Source organism: Lynx canadensis, chromosome E1 (genome assembly GCF_007474595.2).
Source record: "Lynx canadensis isolate LIC74 chromosome E1, mLynCan4.pri.v2, whole genome shotgun sequence".
NCBI lineage: Eukaryota > Metazoa > Chordata > Mammalia > Carnivora > Felidae > Lynx > Lynx canadensis.
The window spans coordinates 15,119,246-15,143,496 of NC_044316.2; the positions used below are offsets into that span (position 1 = coordinate 15,119,246).

Consider the following 24,251-nt stretch of genomic DNA (forward strand, 5'->3'; position numbering starts at 1 on the left):
GCAACGTAAAGAGGAAAGCCCGCAAGTGTGCCCCTCACCACACAACGTGCTCCCGGGGCTAGAGCCCCAGTCTGCAACAAGGAGCGATCTGCTTGTGTTCTGCGGAAAGCTACAGCGATAAAAATGCTGACAATGCAAACCAGAAGAAGTGAAGACAATCACAGCGAAGCTGTTATTTGTACTGAAATGGAACAACATTCACAAGAAGTTAAATTTAAAAGGCATGTTATAAACAGCATGCATAGTGTGATGCTCTGCCATATAAATATGTATAAGTGCCTACGTGTGTTTAGAAGCCAATATATGCACAGAAAAATATATGGAACGATAGCGCCCAAAATGTAAATCAAATTGTGCTAAGTCAAAATCTATTTTAAATGGATAAGCAGAGCTCCTATTTAAAGGAAGCCTGTGCTAAATGCTTAGGGAAATCACTAGCCCCAAGTTCGTTTTTTTGACCAGATCTCTATTTTGTGGGTCAGGATGGATTCAAGAAGCCAAAAGCACATGTACAAATAGGCAGGAGACAGGGCTTTTTGGTTGACTACGGCTCAACTGTGGATGGTCAGCCTTGTCCCCCAGCCTCTCCCAGATGGTGTCACTCAGTCACTGAGTGACTGATCATAGGCTCAGCCCTGCTAAACCCCAGAGACATCATCGGCCAGGTTTGGAGGTGCATCAGCAGCCCCCATGGGCCAGGAGTACAGGGGCTAGAAACGGCCTTGTTGCCATGGATTCAGTATCTGGAACCCAGGTCCTGCTGCCAGATGACTTTAAATAGCTTAGATACTGATGTACATATTATAAATACTTACACGCTTTACTGAGCACTCATGCCACACCAGGCACCAAGCTAGATGTCTTACGTGGAATCTTATTAATTTGCGTAATAGCCTAGGAGGTGGATGTTATTGTCCCTGTTCCATACACGAGAGATCTGAGGCTTGAGGTTAAGTAACTTGATCGCAGGGAGCTGGGATGTGAACCCCATGCTATATGAGCCCTAAGTGGCTGCCCAGACAGACACTTATCCCCTACCTCACCCCCAACCCCCAGTGACGGCAGAGCTCGTCCCTCCTCCAGAGTTACAGACTAGGTCAAACCTCAAGTAGGAGAGGCCATTGCCGGGCGCCACCTCCTTCCTGCTCACCAGGACACGGCCTGGGAGCCAGCGGGGCTGAGGGCACACTGACCTTAGCCCTGACTGCCTGCAAATCCCGAGTCACTGGGCCCAAAGACGTGCAGCCTTAAGAATGCCAGCCATCTGCTGCTCTGTCTGACACAGAAGCCAGGAAGTGACTGGAGAAAAATTTCAGAAGGAAGGCAGCTTTCTCTGTGCTTCCCACCCTAATGCCGGGCCAGGGAAACACCAGCAGTCTCCAGGCCGGCTGTGGGTAGCAGGCTCGTGACCACGCAGGGCCGGGTCTCTGCTCTTCACACAGGCTTCCGGAAGGCTGCACGGTCGGCTTTGGGCAGGCCCACCCCCACCAGATGAGCCACTGACCCCCGGCCCCCAGCTAAAAGGAAGCACCGCAAATTTCAGGACTAGCTTCCAAAACACCTCACTCCAGCCAGACAGCATGGAGCACTGAGTGGAGAGCGGGGGTTGAAGAAAACACCAGAGAAAGCTATGGATTATTAACACTCACAAGCACATGGTAAGACATCATGCTCGGATGTGGCTCGGGATCATCTCTGTGCCCATGCCCCACAGAGCGCGTCTGATGGGGGAATGGGCTACTTCGGGCAAGATGAAGCTGCCAGGCTGGCTGCGAGGGCCCAGATGCTGCCCCACCTGCCCCTCATCCCTGCTAACTCTTCCTGGTCCTGCTTATCCTCAGCATCACCTCTCAGGCCCCAGACGGAGCGCCCAATTTGTATCTCTTTTCCAGACAAACGTGGGAAGCAGCGTGCGTAAGACCTCCACTCCTCTGGGAGCGGTTTTGTCAGGGTCCTTGAACACAACCCTCCGAAAATCCCCAGGGCCTGGTGGGCACCTCAGAGCTCGCTCGGCACTGAGCCAACCTCCCGAGGGAAAAGGAGGATACGTATGGTCGATGGAGTTCTACCATCAAGCTTTTCGTAAGCTCTGAACACAGCCTGCTCCCCGCTGCCTGGCTCTGACAAGTCCTGCAACTTGAATCCCTGCGCCCTCATTCGCTCCTTCCGGCCTAGGGGAAGACCTCCTTGCTTCCGTGCCCTGCTTGCCAGCCTGGGTTCCCGGAACTGACGGCGCCTGAGCCGTGCCTATCTTGTCCCCCAGGCTCCGAGCCACGGGTCCACTGTGCTCCACCTGAATCCCCGGGAGGGAAGGGGCTCTGGCCAAGGGTCTCTCAGGACTGCCATGTCACACGGTGGCCTGCAGCCTCCAGCTCCCCTCTGTCAGGAGGGAGTCAGGGCAGGGAAAGGCCCAGGTGGTAGAGGGAGCCGACTTACATCCAACTTGCTCCCTGCTGCGTGGTTACTTAGAATTACGACTCATAATAACGATAATGGCCACCATTTATTGGGCACTTTATTCCATGCCTGGCTCCACGCTCAGTGCTCAACACGCATTATCGTTATCACATTCAATCTCGTTTACGTTCAACACAGTCCTGTGAGGGTGGTTTTATGATCTGAATGTCATGGATGAGGAATCGAGGGCCCAGAGATGTTGGGTAGCTCGGCCAGGTTGATGCTACAAGGAAGTGGCAAAGCCAGGGTACGGACCCAGGTCCGTCATAATAAAAGCAAGAGCTTATATAATACGCACTGCACGCTGGGCACGGCATGAGTGCTTTACCTGGATTATTCATTTAACGATGACGGGAGTGGGGCGGACGGCTTAGGTAACTGGTCTGGGGTCACACACTTGTCTCAGTCTGGACTGCGGTCCTGCTCCCAGCCCCACCTCTCGCCCGTGCCCTCTGCGACCCCCTACTTACAGGACCCAGGAAATGGACGTCACCGGGAAAGAACAAGTGGACAGAGTGGTCCTATGAACAACGGTGGCCTGAAAACAAATGGCAGCTCACTTTCTGAGATACACAGCATCTATGCCAGGAAGAAACACGAGGAACTGGAAGTCCCAAAGCCAGTCCTGGCCTCCCTCGGCCCAGCCATGGCTGCAGAATCCACCTCTGCTGCCCAGAAGTCCTGGGTCCAGGCCTCTCACGGACAGTTTCTGACTGGGGGGCATGCCTGCCACCTGGTAGAAATTTGGCTCGGGTTCTGTTAAAGGAACCTGGCTGAGGAAGAGACTGGACCTTTTTTTTTTTCCTTTTTGTCCTCACCTCCAGCACCTTGAAAATGCCCTGCGCCTCTCAGCAGCCCCTGAACTAATGGCTGCAAACAGGCTTGGCTCCTTGGGGGCTGCCACAAAGCCACACTTTACAGGAGGGTACCCGCGGTGATCAGCACTGGCCACGCTAGGAGCCCTTGGCCAGGTCTGCCCCACAGATCCTAGCTCGGAAACTCTGTGGTCCCAGGGCACGTGACCAGTGTGGGCCTGACCCCAAAGATGCTGAAGTCACAGCCCTGCTTGCTGAAGGCTTGAAATCTCCATGGGAAGGCGAGGCAAGAGGCTCCTGCTAAGCCTCCACCAGCCCTTTCCCTAGAATCTGGTGGGCAGCAACGTTAGCTACAGGCCAGGAGCATTCAGCAAGCACTTCCCAAGGCCCCGCTACCACCAGGTCCCGGACCAGGCTGCCCGCACAGCGAGGCTTCCAGGTGAGGGGCGGAAAGAAAAGAAAACACCCGCACATACACCTGACAACCCCGCTCCTTGGCCCCCACCTAACCCTCCAGCTCCTCCAAGCCCACCCCCATGCCTCAGTGTCTGCTCCTAACACCCTGGATACTTCCACGCCTCCATGCTTTTTCCCAGGCTCCCTTTGTGCCTAGAGAACTTCTGTGTATCCTTCAGGCACAATGCAAACGTCTCCTCCCTCAAGGCTCCTTCCTGGATTTACCCCCGAGGGGAGCACTAGTTACTGCCTCCTGTGCACAATGAGCTGACATTTCTAGACTGATGACTGCATCATACTGAAATTGTCTCTCCCGTGATTGTGCCCCCCTCCTCTGACCATGAGTCCTTGGAGAAAAAGGACCTCGTTCCCATTCAAATGCCCAACTTTAGCAGGTAGCTGGCATGAATGAAGTTGGCCAGGAAAGGAGGGAGGGCCTGAGTGACAAGCACAGTGTGCCCCAAGGCTGGGATGCCACTGCTTTCAAAGAGGGGACAGATCAGATCTGGGTTTCAGAAAAAGTACCTCTACCGAATGGTTCAGTCACCTTCCTGGTCCATCGGTCCTCTGAAGTCTCAGCAAAGGTTCTTTTTCCAGACCATTCCCGGATGACTATGGAATTCTGGCTCCTAGCTGGATAAGGGAGGTGAGGCAAGGAAGGGCTCCAGGGTCATTCTGAGGCTGCTGATGGGCAGTGGTGACGTTAACGGGGCGTGGTGAGGGGCGGAGGGGGGGGAGGTAACTGGCTTTGGACACGCTGATCTTTGCAGTGTGAGCGGACTCCCTTGGAAGAGCTGCCCAGAGGTACTTGATACACAGGACCAAGGCTGGGGAGGAAGGCCAGGCAACCTACAGAAGAGGGAGGGCTGGAGCTTGGGAACTCAAGGGGAGTGGAGAGGTCTCACAGACCAGCGAACTTCCCATATTGATCTGTGTGCTGTCTACTGTCGATTTCACCACCCCTGGAAGGTGCTTCAGGAGGGCTGAGGCTTTGCCTGCCTCGTTCCCTGTGGGAGCTCCAGAACCCGGACTGTGCCCTACGTGCTCAATAAATGTTTGTTCAATCTGAAGGGGACTTGAACACCTGGATTCTCAGTGATGGAACTGGTGGAAAGGGAGAGCAGGGTAGGGGAAAAGGCTGCCACTGAGGCCAGTACCTGGGGAAGGCACAGGATGACCCGGAGCACTGCCATGGGGCCCGAAGCTGGATGCAACCGCCAGCCGTCCAACAAACTCGTTGCTCAGCCAAAGAGACCAGGGTAGGAAGCAGGGAAGGCTCAGGGAGGCTAGGGAAGGCTGGTGGGGGTCCTCCAGAAGCCAAGTCAGCACCAACTGCCTCCTGGTTAAAGTCGGGAGACCCCACCCATCCCCCAGCCCTGCCCCCACTAACCCAGCATGGCACATTTCAGCCCCTCAGGAGCCCCACCTTGTCCCTGGGGTCTGCACTGCCTTCTCTGACTTTACGGGATTACCTTAAAGGTCAGTTTGTGTGAAAATATCCTCTCCCTCCAGTGCCCTGGGACACAGCAAATATCTTTGAAGCCAAAAATACCTGTTATTGGGACTGATTTTTTTTTTACTTGAAAATACAGTAGACTAGACAAACATCCTAGGGCTTCAAGGAATAGCAGCACTAATGATCAAGGAGGGGCCCTGGTGATGCGCAGGAACAGAGCGCCAAGGAGAGTGGCCACGGGTCTGGGCCAGGTGGAGTCAGGCCCTATCCCTGGGTATTTCATTTATGCTGCTAAAGGCAGCAGCTTGTGCCCAGGGAATGGACTGAGAGCCCTGGACAGCATGTGGGGGCGGTGAGACTTCATTCCGCAGGCAGTAGGGAGCCACGGAAGGCACAGGGAGGAAGGAGCACACCGATCACGCTCGAGCAAGACGAACGAGCAGAGAAGCAGAGCATGATCTGGAAAGCAAATGAGATGCTAGGGCAGGCTGGAGCTGGGTGGGGAGCTCTTTAGTGCCAGGCGCTCAGGCCTCTCTCCCTGGCAGGCCCCATCCACACTCCTGTCTGGCACCTGGAACTCAGCAAGGCAGATGTGGTTCCTGGACCTTGAAGGAAGGGGTCTCTGGAAGGCCTTCCAGGCTCAGTTTGCCCATCTGTACCTGGGAGACCATCCCTCCCACAGAGGTGGGATGACAGGGTGAGGGAAGGGTTTGGAAGGGAAGTCACAGAGCCTCCCAGCCCCCCTGTGACAAGGCCCGATCTTGGTTCAGAAGCCCAGCCTAATGGGAACCACAGGAGGAGAGTCAGCTCCCCACTCTCTCCTCAGCTGCTCCCATCAGCAACGAGGAGGCGCCCTGGGCTCCCCCCCGTGGGGGGAACAGAGGACTGGCTAAATCCACCTCGAGTTAAGGTCAGTGAATACCAAATAGCCGTGAGGGAAAATGTCGCAGGAGGAAAAACAGAGGCCAGTTGAGAGCGATGAAGAATCACAGGCCGTCTGAAGTGTGGCAGCTTGCAGGGTGCAGCCGGAGAGGTGAGGGCCACACACCAACTGCCTGGAAATGTCATTATCTGTTATTTACCACAACAGAGGACAAGAGGGCTGCACAAATTACTGTTTCTGGTAACAGCCGCCGAAACAGATTTGCCAACAACGGCTTCCTGCTGCCAGCGTTCTCTCAAAGCTACGCTGACCAGGACCCGGGCCAAAGAGCCACTGAGCTCGGATGGCAAGGGGCCCACGGGGCTGCTGGACGTGTGTCCTTGGGGAAGAGGCCTGGCCAGGGTCCCCAACACCCCAACCCAAACCTGCAGAAGCTTTCACCCACTCGATGAGGAGCTGACCTCACAGTGACTCTGGTCCATACCCCCGGCAGACCCCCTACATACGTCCTGCCACCCAGATACCTCAGAGGTGTGACAAAGCAGGTTGAGGCCTCAGGCTCACTCTGCGATGGGTATGCTTCGGGGCGGGGGGCGGGTCTGGGATGGGTGCTACACCCTACTATGGATGGCCCACTCTAAGGGCTACACACTTAGTCAATACCCTTGGTACCCCATTGCAAGCTGGCACCAGGCAGCACCCTTCCTTTGGGGGTCTCCTACATGTCTTTAGCTCTCTCTACTTCCCACAGGATATGTGGGCAAAGTTCTGAAACCAAGCAGTGACAGCAGCTCTCTCTTGGCCTATTTCTCTATCTGGAAAATGGGTATAATCACTGTCTTTTGCGTACCTACTTCTGGCGGGGGTGGGGGGCTTGCCATGAGGGGCATATGGCATCAGAGAAACATCAGAGGCAGAGGGCTCTCAGAAGCACATGCCAACCCCCACACTGGCTTCCCCTGCTAAGAGGACACGGATGCAATCATAGTCTGAGCCAAAGCAGACCGGGAGAGAACTGATGACGGCTTTAAAGCAACAAGCCGAACTGCATTTGGAGGCTTGAGAAATGAGGTTTAGCTCTCGGCTGCCACTCCCTGATCTGTGAGGCCAGCACAGCCCCTGGGGGACCAGGTTCTGGGGTGGCAACACGACAAGGGCTGACCTAAGCCTGGGCTTCACAGGAGGAAACTGCTGGAAGGGCCCGAGAGACCCTTTCATCCAACGGTTTCCTTTCACAAGGGAGGACAGAGGCCCAGAGGGGGAAGGGAATTTTACCCGAGATCCCAGCAGGGATCAGAACAGAGCTGTGGCTGTGGCTGGGTCTCCCGATGCGGGGTCCACTCGCTGCAGGTGAGCGAACAGTAGGCAGGTAGCACCGAGCAGATGCGCATGTACTTCACCTACAGATTTAGGCCCCACGGCCCCACCCCAGCCCACGAGCCGTGTCCATCCTCTGATTCCCTTCTGGGAAAGAACCTGACCTAAGGCCTTGACTGGATTTCAGGCACAGGGGAGGGGGGGAAGCCTGAGCAGAGGAAAGCCAAAGGAGCTAACCGGCAAAGCCGCAAAGCAAGCGGCACATGGCCCTGGGAGAGGTGGGACGGACAGAAGAGGCCAGAACTAATGGGGAGCAGGGGGAGAGATGTCCGGAGTGAGGGGTGGGGCCCAGCATCCTGCCCCGGTCCTGATCCCCAGCGGGTGTGTGAGCAGCCCCAGAGGGGCCACAGGGAAGTGTGAAAAATTCCCTTAGATCACACAGCTCCTAAAGATGGAATTAGATTGCCAGGTATAGACCTGAGGGGGGGGGAGGGGGTGGGGGGGGTAATCTTTGATGTTATTAAGTGGGAAAAAAAAAGGGAAAATTACAGAGTAAAGAGCCTATTACGGTCCCATTTAAAGTTACGTATGTAGGGGTGCCTGGGTGGCTCGGTCGGTTAAGTGTCCGACTTCAAGTCAGGTCATGAGCTCACAGATCGTGAGTTTGAACCCCCCACGTTGGGCTCGCTGCTGTCAGCGCAGAGCCTGGAGCCTGCTTTGGATCCTCTGTCCCCCTCTCTCTCTGCCCCTCCCCTGCTCACGCTCGCGTGCTCTCTCTCTCCCTCAAAAACAAAGAAGCATTAAAAAAATAAAGTTATGTACCTACATACATCTGTGTGTGCTCGCATGCATGTGGACATAGAAGGGTGCAGAACACAAACACCCAGGTTGCTTAAGGATGGGGCTGGGCAGAGTTGAATTGTATAGGCTCTATACCGTCTGAGTTTTAGAACACAGCCAGGCATTGTTTCTAAGAGCTTACCATATACTTCACTCATTCCAACCCTCTCACCACCTTGTGAGGCAGGGGCCATTGTTATTCTTAATTTCCAGGTGAGGAAACGGAGGCAGAGAGGAAACTTGCCCAAGCCAGGCAGCCCAAAGTCAGGGCCCTTAACCTCTATGCCACGGTGAAACGTACTTAAAATTCCAGGAAAGTAGAACCAATACAAGTAAGGGGATACCATCTTATTGAATTCTTTAGTGCTCTGGAGCCCCAGCAACAACTCTGGCCCCCACCAACACATAACAGGGAGGGGAAGGAAATCACACCCCTTCTCACGCCAGTGGCCTGGTGCCCTGGGTCGGGACTAACGGGTTAGGACAAGGGTTGGCATACTTTTTCGGTAAAAGGTGAGAAAGCAAAGATTTTACGCTCTCTGTCACAACTACTCAACCGTGCCACAGTCAAGCCTAAGTAGCCATATGTAAATGAGTGGGCATGGCTTGTCCAACAGACTTCATGGACACCGAAACTGAAATTGCGCATAATTTTCACGCGTCACGAGATATTCTTCTTCTGATTGTTTCCCAACCATTTGCAAATGTGAAAACCATTTTAGCTCAAAGATTATACAAAAAAATAGGTTATCAAGTGCCACCCAGCGCTCAGGGCCCTGGTGCAGGAGAGGAACAGGGCAAAGGCAGGGGCCCCAGGATGCTTGGAGTGGGGCTCCAAGGTGCACAGCCCAGGACAGGACAGGAGTCGTGAATTCTGGAAACACAGTCGGGGTAAAGCCGGAGGTGCCGGTACTGGCAGTCAGGGCTCAGGGTAAAGCCCGAGTTGAGGCGCCAAATTTCAGCTCTCAGATGGAGCACTCAGATGAAAAGCCCTGAGCTCTTGTGGCCCTTCGAAGGCCGCCCCACAAGCGCCAGTCAGGAGGATGGGGTGGTGCCTCCCTCACAGCTTAAGGGGCTGGGCAGGGGAGAACCACCCCTCCTGGAGGCCCAGCTCTCTCCAACCTTCTAGGCCCCCCAACGCCCCTACTGGGCAGCTTCCCTGCCATTTATATGGATCAATCCTTCTCAGTGTAACTCCGCTCACACCTGGGTGACCTGACTGTATGTAGCAGGTGCCCAGTGACCCTGGTTCACTTGCCGTATAGACAGGCCCTGATGTTTCACAAGCATGACACCCACGTAGGAACAAGAAGTTGCAGAAATGTCTCCAGAAGGTCATTTAGGCAGGTTCAGGGGGGAGAATACAGCCTCCCCCCTACCCTCCCGCCGTGCACGTCTTCTCCTCAACCCAGGCCTTCACTTTCTCCCATACCACTTCGGTTGCCCCCCACTTCCCACCCCCGACATCCACCTCTGGACTGCCCATCTCCCTCCAGGGACCCTCTTCAGATCCACGGCCCGGGATCCTGCCCACAGACCACGAGGTCCCCATGGCTTCCTCAAGTGACCTCAGTCCCCTCTGCATCAACAAGCCCCCCAGCCCGTCCCCATGCCTGCTGCCGCCCCAGCCACACCCTGCACGGCAGGCCCTGAGCACAGGCACAGCACACGGGGCAAGGCCATCAGACCCTGCCACTGACCCTCATGTGGCCAGGCAAGGGACTAACCTCCACACACTTGTTTCCTCACCTGCAGGGTGGGGATCATGACCTCCCGGGGTGGCTGGTAATTAAGCGAGCTCTCAATCACTGGCGGCTTTTGTTATTTGTAACTCATTAACTGTCTTTCGAGTCTCCATCCTGGTTGTCCCTCTCTGACTTCAGGCCCTTGCTATTGCTACTTGAGTAATGCAGCACCCAGCAGGCTCTCCAACCCACTACATCTTCCCTCCTCCAAATCTGCCCCTGGATGTCATCCCCAAAGACCTGCCTGGGTGTCATCCCCTGCTGTGCACCCTTTGATGGCTTTGCTGCCTACAAGATCCTCAGCGGCCTGGCCCCGTTCTTTCCCTCTTTCCCTCCCCGCTCTTCCTCCTTCCTCCACCACCCTTCCCTTGACCCACCGCCCTCCACCAGCTACAGCCACCAGCCCCAGCTCTTCCTCTCACCCTGCCCCTGCAGAGCTCCCCGGCTCCTCAGTGCCCACCCTCCCAGGTCTAGGCCTGGCTGAGAACCCGCTGCACTCGGCAGCCTCTCCTGGGGCCCTGTGCTCCTGATCACCCCACACCTCTGCCTACACGCTTCTCTCGGTGCTGCACTATCTGTCGCCGGCGGTGAGCGGGGCTCGGCAGGAAGGTGGACTAAGTGGGAGAGTCTCCGGAGGGCTGCAGGAAGGCACCCAATGGCCATAACCCCGGTGTCTCTCTGGGAAGCTCTGGGCTTTGATGTCAGGAGGCTGCGTGCTTCCCAGGGGCCACCCTCGCTGGCTCTCTCGCTCGGCAGCTCTTCTGCTGCCTTTGTCCTGACGACCCTGAAGGTCAGTGGCACGACAGGGTGAACAGAATGGGCTCTGAACTGCCCAAAATGGCAAGGAAGAAGCTAGACTCGGGGAAGAAAAGTCGTGGCGCAGCCTCCAGGACGGCCAGAGAGAAGTGTGCCTTAATGGAGATATTCTGTTCCTTAGATTCCGGAGCGAGGCAGATGTTCCAAGATGCTGTGCGGTGTCTGGTCCAATCCTCCGATCTTGGCAACGGCAGCCAAGTCGATTCCTGCCAAGCAGCCTGGGTGACGCATCGGCAGCCAGAGCAGGCCCGCGGGGCAGACGAATGAAGTGACTTTCCCCGGGAATTTAGGAAACATGAGTAGTTGAATGAAAAAATCCATCTTTGTAATGAGGCACACAAACGCACGTCTTCCACATCTGAACTGGGTCGAGGAGGAGAGAGGACACGGGGAGGCCAGTCTGGAGGCAGCTCGGATGGAAAGAAAGGGTTGCTGCTTTTGTGGACGTACCGAGGGACAGAGCCGCTGGGGCTGGGTTAGGAAAGGGAAGTCGGGGACGGGGACACGTGGACGTGGACGACCTTCACTGGGAGTCCACACGGGAGGCAGGCTCTGCAAAAAACCGCCCCCTCCTAAACCTCACGCAGCTCTGGTGGATTTGCGGAAAATGGTGCAGCCACCATGGAGAACAGTTTGCCAGCTCCTCAGGAATCGAACATAGATACTATCACATGATCCAGCAATTCCACTTCTGGAAAGAACTGAAGCAAAGCCTCGAAGAGACAGTCGCACACCCATATTCATAGCAGCACTATTAACAACAGCTACAATGCGGAAGCAACCCACGTGTTCCATCGACCTAACGGATCAACAAATGGGTACATACACACAGCAGAATATTATTTGATCTTAAAATGGCAGGAATTCTTTTTTGGGGGGGAGGGAGGAGAGCATGTGCATGTACATGAATGCAAGTGGGGGAGGGTCAGACGAGGGAGAGAGAGAGACGAGAAGAAGAGAGAGAAGAGGAGAGAGAGGAGAGAGGAGAGAGAGAGAGAGAGAGAATCTTAAACAGGTTCCATGATCAGCATGGAGTCCAACATGGGGCTCCATCGCACAAACCATGAGATCATGACCTGAGCTGAAATCAACAGTCAGACATTTAACCAATTGAGCCCCCAAGGCACCCCAAAAAGGCAGGAAATTCTTACACATGCTACCACATGCATGGACTTTGAAGACAGTATGCTCAGCGAAAGAAGCCAGTCAGAAAAAGACACGCACTGTATGATTCCGCTTATATGAGGTACCTAGAGTAGCCAAACTCATAGAGACAGAAAGTAGGTTGGTGGATGCCAGGGACAGGGCAGAGGGGTGGGGGGGTGCATAGGAGTTAGTGATTAATGATACAGACTTTCAGTTTTTCAAGATGAGAAAGTTCTGGAGATAGTGGCGGTGATGGTAGGACAACAATGTGAATGTACTTAATGCCCCTGAACCATACACTTAAAAAGGGTTAGGGGCCCCTGGGTGGCTCAGTCGGTTTAACATCTGACTCTTGATATCAGCTCAGGTCCTGATCTCGTGGTCATCTGATTAAGCCTCAGGTCAAGCTCTGTGTTGCCCGTGGAGCCCGTTTGGAATTCTCTCCCTCCCTCCCTTCCTCCCTCCCTCTCTCTCTCTCTCTGCCCCTTCCCTGCTCACGCACTCTCTCTCAAAATAAATAAACATTTTTAAAAAACAATTAAAATTAGGGTGCCTGGGTAGCTCAGCTGGGTAAGCATCCGACTCTTGATTTCATCTCAGGTCATGATCTCATGGTTTGTGAGTTCGAGCTCCACATTGGGCTCTGTGAGCTGACAGCAAGGAGCCTGCCTGGGATTCTCTCTCTCCCCACCTCTCTCTGCCCCTCCCCCACTGGCATGTGTGCTCTCTCTCTTTCTAAATGTTCTAAATAAACATTTTTTAAAAACCTGTTAAAATCATCAATTTTATGTTATGTAAATTCTACCACAAATTAAAAAACATGTTTTTTAATTGCCCCCTATTTTGAGGGACTCAAGTTAATTCAAGGAGTGGGGGGGGGCAGCCCCCCACTATGTGGGCCCAACAAGGGCCAGACTAGAGATTTGAAGGGTCATTTGTGAGGCCCTCTGCCTCCCTAGATCCCTGGCCTTTTTCCTTCCGTTTCTCACTTGTGCCCTGCACTTCCCCCCACAGCACCTCGTCCCCGCACCCTCTTGGCCTGGGACGCTTTCTTTAGATCCGACTTCAATTTCTCGTCATGGTCCCAGTGCAAATGTCATCTCATAGAGGCCCACGCTGTGCATCCAAAACAAAGTCGCTCCTTCTACTCCCTCCCCCCGCGCTCCCCGTTTCTGCCTGCAGCTTTCCGAAATTATTGTATTTAGTCATTCCCATCCATCTCACCTGTCCAGGTCATACACTCCACGGAGGGGATGTAGGACCGCAGTTCACAGCCAGGATGCTCAGAACCAGCCTGCCTGGTTTCAAATCCTGTCTCCACATCTAACTAGCTGAGTGACCCTGGGCAGGGTTTAACCACTCAGTGCCTCAGTTTCCCCACCTGTAAAGGGTGACGATAACAGTGCTGCCCCACACGGTTGTTAGGAGGATCTGAATAAGCTAATGCGTGAAAAGCCCTCAGAACCGTGTCCGGGCACGGGGAAAGCGATAGGCAAGTACTGATGCTCAGTGTTACCAGCAGGGCTCACGAGGGGCGGGCTGCCTCCTGCCTCGTTCATCACAGGTACCGCCAACCCAACACACGCGGCAGGATGAATGAGGGACGGAGTTCTGCAGAGAGGCAGCGCTTCATGCAAGTCCATTTTCATTCGCAAGGACAGGCCTAGGGCGCTGAGCTGGCTCCAAAAGAGGGGAGGGTCCCCGAGAGGGCCGCTCTTCTCTTGCTCGCACGGGCCCTTGGCCGAGGTGGGCCCAGCTCAGCCCCAGGATTTAGCTTTTGCCCTGGGAACATCCTGAGAGCATTCAGGCTGCCCCTGAAGGTCCTGGGAAAGTGGCTCAAAAAAGGTGTTTCCCCCAGTGGTGGTCGGGGCAGCCAGCCAGCCACGCTGCTGGCACCGGGCAGAGTCCAGGTGGGAGGGCGGCCCACCCGGGGCCACCCGGGTGTACGCAGGGTCCCTGAAGGCATCTTCCATGCTAACACAGGCACCCCCTCTTTGACTTTAAGCGACTTCCCCTGTATCCTTTTCTGCCTATCTTTCCTCCAAAGCGTTTATTTATTTTTAATATTTTTATTTTATTTTTGAGAGAGAGAGCAAGCAGGGGAGGGACAGAGAGAGAGCGGGACAGGGGAGCCAAAGCAGGATTGCTCTCAGCACAGAGCCCGCCCGACGTGGGGCTCGAACTCACAAACCGTGAGATCACGACCTAAGCCGAAGTCCGACCCTTAAGTGACTGAGCCACCCGGGCGCCCCTCCTCCCAAGTATTTGTAATTTTACCTTTTACATGTAAATCTATATTCGATCTAGAATTGACTTTTGTGCCTACTATGAGGTAAAAGTCAAGATACATTTTTTTCCATATGCATATCCAAATAGCTTTGCATCATTCATTCAAGAGACCATTCTTTTCCCTCTTGCATCTCAGCGTCTATTGTCATAAATTGGACTTTTTATTTTCTCTCATTTTTGCCTCAGATGTATGGAAATACTGATTTTTTTACATGTATATTAAACTTGTATGCAATAGCCTTGCTAATAATTCACCTACTAACTGTAACCATTTGTATTTATTTACTTTTTAAATGTTCATTTATTTTTGAGAGGGGAGAGAGAGAGGGGTGAGAGAGAGAGACAGAGTGTGAGCAGGGGAGGGGCAGAGAGACAGGGAGACAGAATCCCAAGCAGGCTCCAGGCCCCTGAACGGTCAGCACAGAGCCCGACGCGGGACTCGAACCCGCGAACCCATGAGATCACTGACCTGAGCTGAAGTTGGACGCTTAACCAACCTGAGCCACCACAGGCGCCCCGTAACCATTTGTATTTAGAAGATTCTTTCAGATTTTTCTAGTTGCATAATCATGTTATTCAAGATAATGACGGTTTTAGCTATTCTTTTCCAATCCTTGTACCATACGCTTCTTCCCTTGCCTGATTGCACTGGCCAGGCTTCTAGCACAATGTTGGATAAAAGATACATAGCACTTGTCTTATTCCTGATTTCAGAGAAAGTTTCTGATATTTAACCACTGAGTATGTTTCTTCTTCCGTGTTCTCTACAAAGATAGCCCTACTTCTCCAAGGAAGGGAGATGAGGTGGCTGCTTTGGTCTGAAGAAATGAAGGAGCGGCAAGCACGGTGCAGCGAACACCCCCGGGGAACCCAGCTCCCCACTACCTGGCTGGGTCACCCAACTGGGCCGCATGACCTCAAACAAAGCCCCCTGCTCTCCTTACGGCTTTGTCCTGAGGCTCAAAAAGTTTTGCGAAACAGCTTTATAAACCCTAAAGGACATCACAAAGTGAGAAAGACACGGCCTCGGCCTCAGGGCCCACGGTTTGCGAGAGCGAGGATGGCCTGAGGGAGGGTGCGGGAGACCCTGAGCTGGGGCGTGTGGTGTGTGGTGTGTGGTGTGAGGGTGAGGAGGTATGCGGGGGAGGTGTGGGGGGATGTGGGGACTGGGGGGTGTGGGGGAAGGCAAGGAGAGGGAGACAGGCAGAGGTCCTGGGCCGGGCCTGGGGCTGGGACCTTAGAGCAGAGGTTTTCAAACCCAAAGAGAATGAGCGTCCCCTGGAGCCCTTGTTACACACAGGTCAGCGCCCCCACCCCCCAGGGTTTCTGTTCAGCAGGTACCAGGGGCTGAATGTGCTCCCTCAAAGTTCATGCGTCACCGTCCTAACCCCCACTGTGATGGTGTCTGGAGGGGGCCCTTTGGGAGGTGATCAGGGTTAGATGAGGTCATGGGGATTAGTGCCGGGGGGGGGGGGTGGGGGTCACTGCCAGCTCCCCCGAAGGACACACCTCCTCAGGGCCCTGAGCAGGGCGGGGGCAGGAATCGGGTTCGGGGCGTGGCCCCTTCCTGTCGGGCTTCCCTATCCTGACCCCACAAGAAGCTGGATTGTCCCTAAGGGCTTGAAGCAGAGTAGAAAGAGTCCCTCTCTCACATGGACTCAGCGAACACATTACAGAGACCTCTGTTTCATGCGCAAGCCCCTCTGGGTCCGCATTTTGGCCGAGACCAGACAAACCGTGACTGCTTCCCCTGCACAGTGACAACGCCGTCCTGGGCTCAGGTGGGGTCTCCCGCAGCCCTGTCCGCCCCCGCTCCGCCATGGTTGGTGAAGACTCTCAATCAAACCGAAAGCTGGCTGACTCAGCGCCTAAGCAATCAGAAGCACCAGGGCTCTCTAATTAACCAGCCAGCCCCTTTCCCTTCCCACCACAGCCCTCTGGTAATGAGGGCTGGCAGCCTGGGCGTGCAGACCCAATTATGGAGGGGACATTGCACCAAGGACCGGCATGGGTTCTACCAGCACACTCATTAGCTTGTGACTGCTGAATGCGTCAGGGCTCTTGCTGGTGACAGCTCCGTGTGGCCAGGAGCGCCTGCGCATGTGCCCCCCAGGCTTGGATCTGAACACTTCCCGTGTCGGAGGTCTCCCCAGCATCCCCTCTCTGCAGCCTGCCCACGCCCGCACACCTCCCAGCACCCAGGGCTGCAGGCAAAAGGTGAGAAGGTGGCCAGTGGATGTGGAAATAAACAGGGGAAGCTCCCTAGAAATTGGTGAGCCCAGAGGGGAGGGCTCCTGATGCCCCTCATTAGGTCCAGTGCCCTGTTAGAGCTCTCTCAGTCCCCCAGGGCCGCCTCAGTAACCCCAACCACAACTGTAATTAATGATCCATAATCCTTTAACACCCCCTCCAGAGGGCAGGGTCTGTGTGTCTTTGCACTGTATCCCCAGTGCCTGTACGCACAGACCTACAATAAATATTTGATGGATAAGTGAAAGGAGGACACCATCCCTCCCCTCCCAGACACTGTAGAGCCCCTGCAAAGCTTTAACTAAACCTTTAACTAGAACAGGGGCTCTAAGGTTAAGTCTGAACCTCCCTCCTGATTCTCTTGGGACTTGGCTGTAAGTGACCACCACCTGGCAGAGTGGCCCCACCCTGGCAGGGGGTCTGCACCTCTGTGGCCATTTCCCGGGGGACCCAGGGCCATATAGACCTGCCTACTCTGCTCAAATGCAACTTGGCCCTCAAGACACCTCTTCCTTCTAATGAGCCCCATCTCCTTCCAAAGATCTCGGCCCTGCCCCCACGTCTTCCAGTCCCCAGGATCTTGTCTTGTCCCTCCCCCAAGGCTCCCGTTCCCCAGTCAAATCTGATGCCTTCTCCTACGTCCTTCCTTCTTTCAGCCCACTTCTCCTCGTCCTCAGGGCCTGCATCCTTATCGTCCAGTCCTTGCCCAGCCTGTTTCCAGCTATGTGCCTCTGCTGTGCTGTTCTCCCCTCCTCGAAATGCCCTTCACTCTGCTCTCAGCCTCTCAGAAGCCCAGTCAGCTTCCAGGAACCAGCTCCTACAGGCAGACCTCCCCACTGCTCTCCTCCTGGAACCCTGGTCCAGCTGTGTTGAGCATCACTCTAGACAATACAGTCTGCCCACCTTGACTGTCAGGACCTGAGGGAAGTCACTGTTCTAGACACCTCTCCTTTTGGATTCCTCTAACCCCAAATTAGCCCACAACAGTTGTGTAAGTGATTGAGTGTTAACATTTACATGAAGTACTTGACAGAAACCAAGGCATCTCCCTGCTGGCTCAGGACATCCAACGCTGAAGAGCTACAAAGACATCTGGAAACTTTTATATGACTTATCAGAACTATACGACTAATTGTGGGAGCTCCAATTTTAAGTACAAGAAAACATGAGTTCTAATAAGGAAAATGTGGGGTGCTATGGACTGAATTGTATCCCCTAAAAATCCAAATACTGATGCCCTAACCCCCAATATGACTGTCCTGGAGACAAGGGGTCTTTAGGAGGTAATTAAGGTTAAATGAGGTCATAAGGGTGGGGTCCTGATCCAGTAGGATTGGTGTCCTTATGAGAAAAGAGAGGCCAGAGCTCGCTCTCTGCCAGGTAGGACCCAGTGACAAGCCAGGAGTGTTCGAGCCAGGAAGAGAGTCTGTACTAGAAAGTGAATCAGCCGGCACCTTGATCTTGGACTTCCAGCCTCCAGAACTGTGAGAAACAAATTTCTCTTAGGGCAGCTGCGTAGTCTGTGGCATTTGGTTTTGGCAGCCTGAGCTGAGACAATAGGGTGTCACTAAATCTATCTGAGATACGTGGAAGGTCAGCTCCATCCTGGGTCTGAACAGCCAGGACCTCGAAGTGGATGAATGACAGCAACAGGTATCCTTTACTGGGTCTTTGAAATGGATCCTGCACTCTGCTAAGGGCTTCCACCGCCTTAGCTCACCTCCTCCTCACACGCACCGGATGATGACGTAAGAAGCTTTATTACCCCATTTACAGGTGAAGAAACAGAAGCCCAGAGGTTAAGTTCTAGACACCTTGTACAAGGTCCCTGTGCTGTGGCCGAGCTGGGACGGCAACCCACGCCCATGTGCACAGGAACGGCACTCACTGGGAAGCCCGGGAGGACCACCGCCCCTTTATCACACAGGGCAGACGGAGTGGCCTCTTGCTCCGGCCCATCTGCAGCCTAGGACCTGCTTTCCCTCCCGGGACCCTAGATCACCCTCTGTAACCCGTCCCCACCTGCTTAGATACAGTGAAAATATGTGACCCCCCCGGGCTGTGTTGCCTCATCTCCACCCCCACTGTCTCATCCCTAATGACAGGCAGTGCCTAACCGGTCTCCCACGGTCACTTTATCTCCCCCTGCAACCCACTCGCCAGACGGATTAGGATGAGCCGCCAGCAGCTGGGCTCATCATGTACAAAGACAAATCAGATCACATCACACCCTTGCTTAAAACACTCCACTGGCATCCTATTAAACTTAGAACCAAATCTCAACTCCTGACCTTGACTTTCGAAGCTCTTGTGGGATCGGCACGCCCGCCTCTGCCCCAGGTGCCTTCGTCAGTTCCTTGAACATGCCCCAGCTGGTTTCCAGCTCAGGAACTTCATGCTTGCTGCTCCCTCTGCCTGGAACACTTTTCCACCCGGATCTTCCCAGGGCTGAGGCCTTCATGGTCATACTCCACCACACTGCCCTGCTCTAATTCACGGTGTGTTTGTCTGTTGTCTCTCTTCTCCCACCCCTGGAAAAAATCTCCACGGGGGCAAGGGGTTTGTTTGCCTTTCTCGTTCATGGTATCGTCAGCACCTAGAACGGCCTGCACGTAGGAGGCCCGCTACTGTTTGCAGAATGAATGGATGGATGAATGAGCGAATGACACAATCTTCTCAAGGATGGATGAAGAAAACCTCCAAATGCCCATCGTTCGTCTGTGGCCCCAACTAGCACCCTCTCCTCCACTTCTACCCAGGAGCAACTCCCCTCAGAAACTCAAAGGCCTCCCTGCCTCACCACCCAAGCCCAAACCAGGTCATCAGCCTGCTGCAAAATAAGAACAATTTCAAATGGAAATGTCTCTGGACCAGCCCAGTGCTCCAGGATACCATGGGGCGGGGCATCTAGAAGAATATTTTGTACCCTGTCCACCCCCATGCAGCTGAGGTCATTCCCCGGGAATGCCACTGTTGCCTAGGAAATGGTTCTCCAAGGACTCTTCAGCAGTCAGGGCAGGAGCCGGCCTCTACAGCAGAGGTCCCAGACTTTTCCAGGGGAAGAGACAAGGCTCTGTCCCCTCGTCATGGCCCCACAAACCTGGACATTTATAGCAGTGGTGGGGGTGGGGGGGGCAGAAAGAGGAAATAGGCTGCTGGGCCCCGTTGTCCCAGGCAGAAGTCACAGAATATAACCGAACCTGCCCAAGGGCTGGGAACAAGGCGTTCTGAGTCCCTCTGCCTACTACCTATGTTGGTATCTGGTCCAAGGCCACGAAGGGCTTAAGGGGGAGCTGACGCACAAGTGCACCCCACCCCCTGCCCCGCCGCATCTCCACTGTTCTTGGGACCCTTCACCAGCGAATCCACACTCCTTAGCCCAGTTCACCACATGTCACAGACAGGGGAAAAATGACCTTATCTGAAATCCTGGCTTTCCCACTTATTGGTTTGGTATATTGACCTTTTTGCATCTTGGTTCTCTCGTCCGGCTTTTGAATGCGACTCAAAATGATCTTATCAAGGCTGCCGATGGCCTCCATGTGGCCAAGTCCATGTTTACTTCTTTGACTTCTCTATATTCTACAGTCCTCTTGTTCTAACCACCCCACCCCACCCCACCCCATCCCCGATCTTCTATCCCCTGTTATAATACATTCCCAGAATGTATTATGTCCTGAAGTATTCTTATTTGATCATTATTTGCTTTCGGTTCCCTTACCCAGCGTAATCTCAAGAGAGAAGTTTCTATCTTTGTCTTGTTGACCAACTTTGTCTTGTTGACCAACCCTAGGCTTAAACACATGAAAGATGGGTGCCAGTAAAAGTAGAGTGAGAAACAAAAGAAAGAGGAAGATATAGTAGTTTGGGAAAAGTGTCTCTAACCTAGGAAGGTGGTCAAGGGAAGTCCCATGATGACAGCTATGCAGCAACTAGTCTGGGCTGGAGTTAAGGCTAAGTGTCTTGAAGGAAAAAAATGTAGGCTCCATGCCATAGAGAGTAAAATTGAGATGCTAAATAATCCTGAGGATTGGAAGGCACATTATTCTTGGGTCAATAAGAAAAGAAAGGTAATTAGAAACACCAGGAAAGACAGTTACTTTAAGAAGTTCTGGACTCAAGGCGCCTGGGTGATTCAGTCGGTTAAGCGTCCGTCTTCGGCTCAGGTCACGATCTCGCAGTTCATGAGTTCGAGACCCTCATCGGGCTCTGTGCCGACAGCTCAGAGCCTGGAGCCTGCTTTGGATTCTGTGTCTCCCTCTCTCTCTGCCCCTCCCCAACTCACACTCTGTGTGTGTGTGTGTGTGTGTGTGTGTGTGTGTGTGTGTGTGTCTCTCTCTCTCTCTCTCTCTCTCTCTCAAAACTAAACATTAAAAAAAATTAAAAAACAAAAAAAGAAGTCCTGGACTCAATAGGAACCAATTTAATATGTGGCACAATTTAGAATAATCTGTGGAGTATAAGATAAGGGAAAAATCCATTTGACTTCACAGCAAAAATCATTCTCATTTGAGGGGCCAGGGATTGAGAGCAGATCAACAGAATAAGAAGTATTATCCTAGCACACTGGCCCTGAGGTGGATCTTATTTATTTAAAATGACTAATAAAATTTATTGAGTACTTATGTGCCAAATAAGGTTTTTAAGAGCTTTGCATGTAATAAATAATCCTCACAACTTTCTAGGGTACATATTATCGTTATCCCTATTTTACAGATGAGGAAGACGAGACTCAACGTATTAAACAAGTTTTCTGGAGTCATCCAGCTAGTGGAAGAACCGAATTCATACCCGGGCCTGAGAAATCCAGAGGTCCACTCCCCACAGGTGGCCCTAGAAGACAGGCCATTTGACCTAAGGCCTCAGTTCTTCTTGCCAACAAGCACAGGATATTGTGTGCACGCACAGACACACACAGACACGCAGTAGACACTCCCGCAGAGCAGGGCCAGACTGGGTAGGCAGAGCAGGGCCTTACCTTCCTGCAGTCTTTGCAGAACACCGAGGAGCTGCCCAGGAAGCCCAGCATCTCCCCACACAGCAGACACTGGGAGAGGCCATTCCCCATCACGTTCCGCCTCATGGTCTCCAGCCGCTCCACCAGCCGCCTGCAGCACAGGACAGAGTCAGATGGAATGTGACCAGAGTCAGGTGGGATGTTTCCTGTGCCCAGCCTGACCACTGCCCGGGTGTGGCTGCCACGGGGCCCCAGCGCTGTATCCTGCCCCTTGTGCTACTCCCTCACCTGGGGTACTGTTCCCTGCCCCACCCCTTTCCCAGGCCAGCTCCTAATCATTCATTTGCTCGCCAACTATTGAGTACCTATGATGTTCCAGGGACTGGGAATATTGAAGCAAACAAGCCAGAGACAGACAGGGTCCCTGCTCTCACAGAACTTATGTTCGGTAAAGCGAGGAAGTCCATGAAGAAGTCAACGTGCAAACTGATTTCAGACAGAGGGCGTGGTATAAAATCAACTAAGTGTGTGGGGAGAAGTCTAAGGGGGACTGTATGCCCAGGCATGTCCAATGGTGATCAGTGACGGCCTCTCTGAGAACGTGTGAACTGACAAGGCCAAACCAGGTGAAGAGCGGGGGAGGGGCACTCCAGGAGGAGGGCAAAGACAAAGGCCTTGGCACCTTAGAACAGCAGGGTGGCTGGTAGGACCACCTCCCTGTGAACCAGCAGGAGCCTGGGATAAAGGGGGCTGGAGGGGCGAGGAGGGGACAGACGACAAGGGTTTTGTAGGTCACAAAATAGAGTTTGGATTATATTCTAAGATCAATATGAAGCCTCTGAAGAGTTTTAAGGAGAGGGGCGATTTGATCCAAGTGACATTTTTAAAAGCTCACTCCAGCTGTGGGTGGAGAGCCAGGACTGGGGTTGGAAGGTGGGGGGGAGGGGGGAGGGTAGTGCAGGTGAGGAAGCCAGCAGGAGGCAGTGGGAGGTCCAGTGAGGGGGGACCAAGACTGGCATTACTGGAAATGGGGCGTGAGGGTGGGGGGTAAGAGGGAGATCCGGGATGATGTAGAGGTTTTGGTTTGAGCAAGTGGGTGCATGAAGAAACGGGAGGAAGAAAGAAAAAGTGATCTTCTCTGAACCTCTGATGCCGAGTGTCCGGGAGCCTCCCCTGAGCCCTGCTAAGCCTAGGATAGGTCACTCTCCTCAGGGTCCCAGGCCCCTCAGCCCACTGTGACTCCCTCCCTTCATGGCAACCCTACAACCCTCACGAAGCTGGTGGCCAGTTCGGTCTTATGGGCCACTGTATCTCCAGTACCCAGGGGACACTCAGTGGAAACTCCTGAATGAACAAATGGAGGACAGATTGCAGATACGTTGTCTCAACCCCCTCCCCCAGTGAGGAGGATGCTATTTTCCCTCACTTTAAAGAGGAGAAGATTGGGGTGCCTGGGTGGCTTAGTCAGTTAAACACTGGACTTCAGCTCAGGTCATGATCTCACGGCTCCATGAGTTCGAGCCCCGTGTCAGGCTCTGTGCTGACGGCTCAGAGCCTGGAGCCTGCTTCGGATTCTGTGTCTCCCTCTCTCTGCCTCTCCCCCACTCATTCTCTGTCTCTCTGTGTCTCTCAAAAGTACACAAACGTTAAAAAATTTTTTTTAAATAAAGAGGAAAAGATTGAGGCTCAGAAATATAAAGTCACTTTCCACGAGAGTTATACAGTCCCTATCAGGTGGAGCCCAGAACCAAACACCTAGGCCTCTTTCTCATGGCAACCCTATATTCTCCCCGGAGGTGATCAGGCTCTGCCTGGGGCCAAGGGGGATCAGGCTGCACAGAAGCTGCCTCTACCTACGCGCCCTCCAGAGAGCACTTCTGCTCACATGTGCCTGGGCTCACGTGTCCAGAGAGCACTTCTTACAGAGGGGCCTTCTGAGGCTTTGCTGGGCTGGGTCATGCATCTATACCCCGGGGGCACTGGGGCAGAGCAGACTCCCTCTATGGTGACAGCCAGCACGAGGACCCAGAGTGTTGATCTGACACCAAATGCCTCTGCTTCCCTCTCCTGGATCCCGTCCCAGCTCAGAAGCGGCCCTTACCCAATTCTCTGCTGCTCCAGGACGTCCAGCCGCTCTGCTCTCTGGATCACCTGCAGGATGGCCTCCGCCTCGGCGGGGCTGAGGCACTGGTTCTTCCTCTGCTTCTCCGTCTGATAGGTGTGCACAGACCAGCCCGTCTGCAGCCTGGAGAGAGGACACAGCCGGCCTTGAGGCCACCACAGTGCAACCCCAGGCAGCCCTGCCAGATCACGAAGCCCCCCTGGAAACAGTCTGGGGGCGGCCCAGAAGCTGTGTGTCAGGAGGAAGGATTCAGGGAACAGGGCAGACGCTTTGAAAGCTGGCTCTGACACCTGCCAGCCACTGGGTCCCACACAGACAGCAGTGCTGGCTTAGCACCGTGGGAGGCAGGAGCATGGAGCGTGGCCTCCGGATGGATGGAGAAAGGCCACGGCCACAGCATGTGAGGCTTCCGAGGGAGGAACACGGAAGATCATCGAGACTGAGATCTGAGGCGTATAAGTGAAACGGAACTTGACCACGGGCTAGGAAAGAGTGGCGATTAGGTTAAAAACAAACCCTGAAGATAAAAGGAGATGCACACAGCAGTTTGAAAACTAGAGGGTTCGAGGGCAGGAGGGCAACACAGCAGTGCACCAGGAGAGGTGGCGAGGGCAGGCCGGGTGGTGGGGCAGAGCTGGGGCACAGCTGGGGGACCCTAGAGTCTCCACAGCCATGGGCTGCGAGAGCGCCGCCTCCTGAAGC

General features: G+C 54.0%; 1 protein-coding gene across 1 annotated transcript in view; it reads right to left on the bottom strand.

The window, feature by feature from the left end:
* Positions 1-24,251, bottom strand: part of RPH3AL (rabphilin 3A like (without C2 domains)) — a 135,491-nt gene that overhangs the window by 61,201 nt on the left and 50,039 nt on the right. Inside the window, 2 exon segments of the mRNA XM_030296523.1 lie at positions 21,449-21,578; positions 23,529-23,672. Coding sequence (XP_030152383.1) covers positions 21,449-21,578; positions 23,529-23,672 — 274 coding nt within the window.